General features: G+C 34.4%; 2 protein-coding genes across 2 annotated transcripts in view; both read right to left on the bottom strand.

The window, feature by feature from the left end:
- LOC132165201 (uncharacterized) overlaps nucleotides 1-7,059 on the bottom strand; it is an 11,265-nt gene extending 4,206 nt beyond the window's left edge. Inside the window, exons 1-8 of the mRNA XM_059575688.1 lie at nucleotides 6,964-7,059; nucleotides 6,596-6,726; nucleotides 6,362-6,430; nucleotides 5,873-5,944; nucleotides 5,275-5,347; nucleotides 657-775; nucleotides 429-497; nucleotides 151-222 (exon numbers count right to left, since the gene is read on the bottom strand). Coding sequence (XP_059431671.1) covers nucleotides 151-222; nucleotides 429-497; nucleotides 657-775; nucleotides 5,275-5,347; nucleotides 5,873-5,944; nucleotides 6,362-6,430; nucleotides 6,596-6,726; nucleotides 6,964-7,023 — 665 coding nt within the window. The 5' untranslated portion in view covers nucleotides 7,024-7,059. The remainder of the gene's footprint in view (nucleotides 1-150; nucleotides 223-428; nucleotides 498-656; nucleotides 776-5,274; nucleotides 5,348-5,872; nucleotides 5,945-6,361; nucleotides 6,431-6,595; nucleotides 6,727-6,963) is intronic.
- Nucleotides 7,060-8,739: 1,680 nt separating this feature from the next.
- Nucleotides 8,740-9,342, bottom strand: part of LOC132165200 (probable protein phosphatase 2C 49) — a 21,879-nt gene continuing 21,276 nt past the window's right edge. Inside the window, exon 10 of the mRNA XM_059575687.1 lies at nucleotides 8,740-9,096. Within this exon, the coding sequence (XP_059431670.1) occupies nucleotides 8,740-9,096 (357 nt within the window). The remainder of the gene's footprint in view (nucleotides 9,097-9,342) is intronic.

Raw genomic sequence — 9,342 nt, 5'->3', positions numbered from 1 at the left:
AATCTCACGTTCAACATAGTCATTAAGTTTTTAGTCTAAAATCATGTTTGAGAAAGAAATATAAGCTAATAAAACTATATTTAGTATTTCTAAATAAAATAAAATAAAAATAAAAAGAGGGATTCAAAGTTTGGTAAGTACAAACATTACCCCTCAATATTGCCCATCGTGCAACAATCAATCATATTATCGATTACATTAATCACCTTACTAGCACCAATTCTGCAAATAACAATAACGATTAAAATCATAACAATAATGAGAAAACGAAAGCAGAAAATACTAAATAGAAGAGCGATTAACTCAATTCATGTTATTGGTCAGGACGTAGATCGAGCTTCTACTTAATTTACCCACCATAACTAATTTTTGAAGATTATTGGATGAGAAATATTAATAATCTAATCGCCAAAAAAAAAAAGGGTAACCTGGCGCTGCTGCCTTTGAATTTACCAAGATATTCACGCAGGTTAGCAACATTGAGGGGGATTGTCTCCCTACGAAACAAATAAAGCCCAATGTTATTATAGCTTTTGGAATTGAATTATTATTCTTATTTATAATACATAGCAAAATTGGATGAGCATAAAAAAATTAATTTGGTTTAACACTGAAATGGAAATACACGAGAATGAATTTCATAATATGCCACTCACAATGTTTTTTCTATGCCACACATAAAGCTTGGCACTTCGCCGAAATACAAATCGGTCATTTCTCCAGCAAAGTATGGATCCACCTCCTCCATTCTAGTGAACTGGCTATCCAGGACTCTCTGCAATAACCGGCATTTTTATGTATTATATTTTGACAACTTTTTATCTTTAATTTGGATAATAGTTAAGAAACTACATTCACAATCTCAATTTCATAATGATGCTTTTGTGTATATATATATATATATAGGCGATGATTGAGTGAAGCATAAAAATTTGAAATTTCCGATTGATTAGTGGAAAATTTTGCAATTAATTAATTAACTAATTTTGATTTTGATTTTCACATCAGGATAATTGCCATAAATTTTGATGAAAGTTATAGTATGGACCATCATTATAAATGCAACATATATACATGTCTTCATCCTACTGATCCAAGCCATTACTTTGTACTTAGATTCAAATTTATATATCTTATAAGTTAAGGAGTACTAATTATGAGACCAAACAATATACGAATACTTAGCCAGAAAATTAAATTAAAAACAAGCTTTATCACATATATAGCTAGTCACAAGGTATAATAGGAGTGAACAAAAATCCTATATTTTTGAAGATTAAAGGAAACTAGTGTACCATGATCAATGTTTCTTTTGAAAAAAATAAAAAATAAAATAAAAAACCTCAGTGAAGAGGGTTTCCCTCATCATGGAAATCTGTCGTCTCAAAATGTTGCTATCCATTCTCGCAAAGAAGAGAGCGATTGATTCAATAGAACTGGCTAATTAATTAAAGGCTTGAATGCCAAAATGGGAAGGCAGTGAAGAGAATATATAGGCAAAAGAAATAGTTACAGGAAAATATATGTGTTGCAGCGATCAATGGGAGTAAACACTAAAAATGTATGACTAACTAGGACATATCGACTATGTGATAAACAATCATTCAAAAATATAGCACAACAATTATGTGATCAAAAGCAGTCAGGGACAGATCCAAGAAGTTTTAGGGAAGGGCCCAAAGCAATTTTTCTTTTGTTTTTTTGGCTATTAGGTTTTTTATTTTTTTATTTTTTGGTTGTATCGTATAATGAACTGGTACTTTTTTCTATTTTTTTCTTCTTTCTCTAATCACTCGTACTCAAAAGCTGCGACCTGCGTTGAGTTATTTTGCACCTCGTTGATTAACATCATATTCTCATATGTGATGACGCAATCCAAGATCAAACTCCAATGAACTAATTTCAAATTCATTGTCATCAACTACCCGAAGTCTTTTAGGAGAATTTTCAGAAATTGGGATATCAAGTATTGTATTTGACTTTCACATCATCTGCAAATAAATTTATATGATCATTTTGGAGTCTTTAGAAAATAATACTCATATTCACATACAATAATCAATATGATTTTAATATGACATATTCTAGCTTGACATATTTGATATCAACCTAATTATGGAATATACAGAAAATATTATATATTTTTCATATATTCTAACATTCCCCCTCAAACTCAAGGTGGAATATTTTGGAACCTTGAGTTTGAAATCCGAAACAATGATGACAGCAGTGGCGGAGGCCAGGAACGAGCCGTAGATGATGGAGGCTACCGGAGAAGATAGAGGTTAGCGGGTGGCTAGCGACGGCGGCAAGTGGCTGGTGAATGCAAATTCAAAAAAGGGCCAACAATGAGCCAAACTCCAAAAAAGGGGCCGAAACCGGGCTAGGGCTAACAACGAGCCAAATTTCAAAAGGGGCCGACAACGGACCAAAGCTGACAATGAGCCAAACTTCAAAAGGGGCCGACGACGGGGCAAAATCCAAAAGGGGTTGAGAACGAGTCAGGGCTGACAATGAGCCAAAAATAAAAGAGGCCAACGACGGGCCAAAAAGGGCCAACAAATGGCCAACAACGAGCCAAAGCTGTCAATGAGCCAAAAATAAAAAATAAATAAATAAAAAGGGCTGACAATGGGCAGGGCCGACTTGGGCCAAAAATAAAAAGAAAAATGAGCCCACTTGGGCGCTTATCATATTGGCGCACCGAATCTAACCGGCGCGTGGCGCGCATGATGTGGTCATTCGGACCTTTTTTTTTTTTTTTGTAAAAAATCTCATTTTGTGCCATATAGAAATGCCAAAAGCAAAAACATACCACAAATTTGAAATCATGACGAAAAATTGAGTAGGAAACACATAGTCAACTCTAGAAGTCAATTAAAAAGTCAACAGTCAACTCTGACAGAAGTTAACAGTCAACACAAGACTGCATGGCAGTGGTACTGACGTGGCAGATATGCTGACATGGTAGATATGATGATGTGGCATTGGGATGCGTGTCACTATGCTGATGTGGCATTAGGGCTGACATGGCAGTCTGAAGACCCTGGCGCATGTGGTGCACTTGCGGAAGGGCTGGCAACACCTGAGAGCGTGAATCTGACGCGCACATCTATGAGAGGTGCGTGCAGCGCTAGATGAAGGCTTTCTTGCCAGTTCTAGAGTCGTGGGAAGGAGATGTGTCGAACAGCAACCTAATCGAAGTGAACGGACCACCATGATGGCCTAGGGCGGAGTGGAAATGGCGGAACAACCAAAAGTCTAGGCGGCGCATGAGGGTGCGTCAATGATGATATGGCAGCGTTCTTGGTGGATATGGGATGACCGGCCACTAATCTATGGAATGGTCTGGTAACCTGGTAGATCGGAAGAAGGCGGCGGCGCGTGGATGTCGGCAACGGCGCATGGAGCACGTGGTGTTTGTGGCAGAAATTTCAGGAGGCGCGTGAACCATTTTCTTAGGGCGTTTTCGGCAAATCTAAGACGTTCAATGGCCGATGTATCAAATGGTGTGTCTACCTTCGTGATCAGGAAACTTTAGCGACACGTGGCTGAGCGGGCAAAGAGCTTGGGTGGAGCGTGGAGGAGGACTTGATCACCAAGATCGTCAAACGGAACATGATGAAACATCAAGGACATTGAAGGCCACAAGAAAGTGGCTCTGATACCATGTTGAAATAATGCTGATGTGAGAATATTGAGCGGAAGCACATGACTACATGAGAGAATGAACACAAATAATTTACGGGTGACTTGGTGTTAAACACATACGTCCACCACTCGAAAAGGGTAATGTCTTAATATAAGTATAGTAATCAAATCCCCTTGATTTGATTACAATCCCAATATTTGATTACAATCAACTCATAAATAGAGAATATTTGATATCAACCTAATTATGGAATATACAAAAAATATTATATATTTTCCATATATTCTAACATCCTATATATAATAGCCAACTTTTATGGCCTATTTGACACGGGTTGCAATTCGGAACGAATTAGGAGTTCGAAATCACTCAGCATTGCCCCTTTGGCATAATGCTAAACATTATCCATTTTTATATTTGTATACCATATATTAATTTCCTTTAAAACTTAGTCATGCAGAAAATATATCATACAAGCCAAAAAAAAAAAAATTACTGGTTGGTGATCGGAGTTTGTTCATGGATCAATTCGCTCACCACAAGCTTCATCATTTCAACCAAAAATCTAACCATTACTCTGATGTATTAGCAAAAATTGGCTTCCGCCAATCTTCTTGCTTTGTAAATTATGATTCCCATTCTGACATGTTTTTTCATGTCTATTCTCTCTTTTAAGTGTTTTTTTTTTTTTTTCGAAGGCCAGACCTCTTGGTACAAAAGAATAAAGCAACACAAAACAGTTGCGGTCTACATTAGATAGAGAACGATATTATTTTCCAAATACCAAAAGCTAAAAATAATGTTCGACAAGGAAATTAAACCTTGTAAGCACTCCAAACAGATCACACATAAAAGAGAGTTTTTAAAGAAATAGCTAAAAAACCTTTATTACAGACATGCTAGAGATGGAGGGAACCAAGATTATTGCAAACTACTCCAGAGAAGCTAATTAATTTCCGGAGATGGAGGGAACCAAGATTATTGTAAACTACTCCAGAGAAGCTAATTAATTTCCGGGTCGAGTAGCAGTTTTGGCAGATCTCAACAGCTACAGAACCAAAACAAAAACACGCAAATTAACATGTCAACTTATTAAACCAGCTTGACCAAGAATTTAATTGTTTCTTAGTTGAAAAAATCCTAGATTTACAATTCTTTTACAATTTGATGGCACATGATTGGAGGGTGTTAAAAGAGTTATCGGTATTGATCAAATTTGTTTCTATCTAACGGATGCTTGGCAAATAGGTTTTTTTTTTTTTTTTTTGGTTCGGCTCAGTGTCATAGAAGGGAATGACAAGGCTAGGCTAGGGGGGATAGCCGAGCCAGAGCAAAAATAAATAAATAAGTGATAAAGAAAAGAAATGAAATTTAAAAAAAAAAAAAAAAAAAAAGATTTCTTGGTCATGATCCGTGAAGGCTAAAGTTCTATTCAAAGGTAGAACATTCTCAAATAATATAAGGTTTTCATGAGCTGATCTTGACCCGCCATCTAAAATATTTTTTTTAATAACCGACATCGCTCTAATCACATATTGACACATATTAAAAACTATAAAATAATTGTAATTGTAGCAGTACTTTTCTTTATTTGTATAAGAGAGATAAAAAGAGAAACACACCTGCAAGTAAACTTGGAGCCTGTTTGTTAGAGTGTTATTCTCTTCCTTCACTCTTCTGATTGCAGCCTTACATCTGGCTCAATAAATAATTGTACATAATATTTTAGCATGAGTCCCAACTAAACCTCAAAATCAATGCTTTTAATATAGCATAAAGCATATAAACCGCTTGAAATTACTGTAGCATCTCCATAATCATCATTTTCTCTAAGATATTTTACATAAAGAAAAAAAAAATAACCACTAATTAATAGAGTCATTACTATATCTCACTAGTAGAACCGAATTCTCTCTGGTTCAAATGAACGAGAGAGGAGAAGGTTCCTTACATTTGAGGGGCATATTTTGTCATTTCACTTCTTTTTTTTTTTACATATTTGTCCCTCAAATATAAGGAACTGGCTCCTCTTTGGTTCATTTGAACCGGAGAGGATCCGAATTCCTCACTCCTACAATGTGTAACTTAAGTGTCGGGTTGGGCATAAATGCTTAAACTCCATTAAAAAAAAAAAAAAAATCAGATACGTGAAAAAGAAAGATAAGTAGATGATTACTTATCCTGAGAAGTTGATAAAAGTAGGGGAAGTAGAAACATTACCCTTTTATGTCCCTTTTATAGAAGCATTCCACTGCTTGATTGATTTGAATCGTCGCCTTAGTAGCCCCAATGCTGCAAATAACAATATTAATTAATGATCTTCAAAAAATGCAAGAAATTAAGGAAGAGTAATGCCATGTATCTCCTATATATATATATATATATATATCTTAAATCTCCATTGTTCACTTTTCTGACTGGTTAATTACTTAAAAGAGTAGTAAAATAAGTTAAAAGATCCAGCACTTTTGACTTGAGAAAAAGATATGCATTTCGTTATTACTATACCGATGCTTGCACATTTTATTTTTAGTGAAATCGAATTAAAAATATATATATAAACTGATGGGTCTAAGTGATTCAATAGTTTATTGTCTTGAAAGCTGATGGGTCTAATTGAAATTATAGAAAATTACAGGAAATTTATTATGTATTTCTTTTTCTTTTACAGCACCTAAGTCAAATCTAAAAAAAAAAAAAAAAAATCACCTGAGAGTGCTGCCTTTGACTCCATGAAGGAACGTGTTCACTGTAGCAAAATCACATACTTGTTCCTCCCTACATAGTAGATAAACATTTTTGTTGGTATCATAGTGCTTAAAACCATTTCCAATTGCAAATTTGAACATTGAATTCAAAGGGATTGTTGTTGTTGTGATTAAAAATAGCAATATTTGCTCAAAAAATATGAAGTTTAAACAACACATTATATATACTGCTTACAATGCTTCTTCTATGGTAGCTATCACTTTCGGTGATTCACTGAAATACACTGTGAAAACTTGCTCAAGAAAGCTGGGGTTGTCATTATCGTCCAACTGCTCCAATCCAAGGAACTGGCTGTTGAGAATTCCCTGCAATAATAATAATAATAATAAGATTTTAGTTGTACGCTTTCATGCAAAACAAAAGGCAGGTGCAATTCACATTTACGAGTTTGGATGTAACGATTTCCATATACAGGATCTTCAAATAGGCAGATGAAGCAATCATATTTATTTAAATAAAAGTGTAAAACATAACGGTAACAATATGTATTACTTAAAATAAAGTGAAAACTAGAAACAAATATTTCTTTCCAAAAAGAAAACCTCATCAAAGAGGGTTTGCTTCACAGTCGCAATCTGTTGCAGCAAGGAATTGAGCTCCATTTCTGAGATACTTCGTGGCCGGCTAGACGAAAAGGAATTAAACAGACTGGCGAACAGAAAATATATATATATATCAGCACAAAAATTGGTTTTTGAAATTTTTGTTTGTTAAATGAATTGGTTTTGAATTTTAAATGTGATTGGGAAGTTACAATTTTGTTATATTAGTCAAGATAGATTTATTCAAATTTATTCAAAAAATTCAAGTAAGGCTAAAAACAACCATTTTTATCTCCTAATGAACCCTTAAATTAGCTCCTATTTATAAAAAAAAAAAAAAAAAAAAAAAATTAATGATTAATTGGCATTGCCACACTAGCAAAATGAGATAAAAGTAGGATAAAAAAAAAGGCCTAGTTTATAGCATTACTCTTCTTTAATTCATTCAAAGTAATGGTAAACTATATCGTTATACTACCCCAGCAATTGAACTGATGTGGTAGTACTCATCCATCCTTGCTAAAAATAAATAAATAAAAAGACTTATGGGCACTGTTAGCCGAATAAAATAAGAGTGGGATGGTGGATGGAGATGTGATTCTTAACATTTAATCATTCATTATATGTCAGTAAAATAAAATGTATGATAAGGTAGCAAAATCTACATCATGTAATTAAAAATAATTGTTATAATTTTAAGAATTTCATCACAAGATTATCTTATAAAATCTAGAAAATTTTGATCCAAGATAAATTATAAGTTTTCTTATTTATTTATTATGTGTTTTGTGTGTAAAATATTTCTTGATTATATTACAAGTTATTTTGTGAAATTTTCTATAATCAATAAAATTAGGGATTTTAGATTTCTTAAACATTAATTTCATGTGAGCATGTTAGGGATCACAATTCTACATAATTAAAGAATAAAGTCTACATCAGGATTTATTGGAACACATCTAACAAACTCATCTGATCATCATCAACAAGCTGATAAATTAAACTCAAATATTACAAACACAGAAGATAGCATACAACCAAATTAGTCTATTGTAACCACCTCAGTAAAGTTATCACTCAGTGGGCTAATTACACACAAATCATTACATTTCCTTTACATTATAGAATTTTCAAAAACAAATAAGATTACAAATCTAGTATATAACAATTTGTGACACTACTAATAAAAATAAATAAAACAAAGCAAATTAAATAAGGTTACAAACACTTCACAAATTTTAGATGCCACCGCACCGCCACCTAAAAATGATCTTTCAGAGAATTTGGATAGTTAATTAGCATTACGTACCTTGGCAATTAAAGTTTTTCGGTTTTCATGCTTTAAAACGCTAGGGAATCAACCAATTTTCTCACCATTTTTACTTCTCTCACTGGGTAGAAGGAAGGGAGATAGGATGGTAAATGTGTAGCAGAAATAGAGCAAATAACTTAAAAAAGAAAGATATACCATGCCATATTCTTTTCTTTCTTTTCTTTTCTTCATCTTCATGTGAAAAATATTGAACAATTTGTTTTTTCTTAGTTTTTCCTTGACCAAGCCAACTAAAATGGAGGATTGATCTAGGTTTTGCCGTAACAAACCAATTCTGGTGGTTTCAGAGCAGCAGTGTGTTTGCAAGTCAGCACTGTACAGGGGCTACCAATTGTGTCATGTGGGGGGCCTCTCTGCAATTCCACTACATCACTCCTGCCTTTCTTATCACACAGCTTCAGAGGGTGCGGGTGAATTGGATTTCTGGGAAAGGAGGGAGAGAGTTACTCCACTCCCCTTATTGATGGCCTTTGCTGGCGCCTTCTCTTTGATTTCAGGTCAACAACAATGATGGAGATGTTGTCAGAACTATTTCTTCCATATGCTATCTCAGTGAGATTATCAGCAACAGCTTGTGCCGGAGAAATGTCATCAGTCATCAACGACCTACGCCACCTTCTTAGAAGGCGGCGAGCCGCCTCCCCAACCTCTTCGTTAGTCATGACATCCCAAAGCCCATCGCTTGCCAAAATCAAACACTCATCCTCATCTGTCCTAGTCATGAAAGTAATCTCAGGCACTGGAATTATCCATGGCCTCAAATATCGATCACCTGAAACATACCCGTCAAGCAATAAGTACTACAAGAAAGAATATGCATATCACATGCTACAGTGAAAAGTGACTACATTGTTAAAAAATTGATTGAATTTCTGAACTTCCAACATGCAGATTATCGAGTTCCTCATAATGTCATCAGATTCAGCAAGAAAAAAGAAACAGAAATTTGAACACACATTATTTATATAGTCAGGAAAGTCCATTTTATGGTCTGCATGTTGAATTCATGTCATATATTTTTTATAATGCCCCAGTATAGAGCAAAA

The sequence above is a fragment of the Corylus avellana genome, chromosome ca11 (assembly GCF_901000735.1).
Source record: "Corylus avellana chromosome ca11, CavTom2PMs-1.0".
NCBI lineage: Eukaryota > Viridiplantae > Streptophyta > Magnoliopsida > Fagales > Betulaceae > Corylus > Corylus avellana.
The sequence above is the reverse complement of the archived record's forward strand: the minus strand, read 5'-3'. Positions and strand labels throughout refer to the sequence as shown.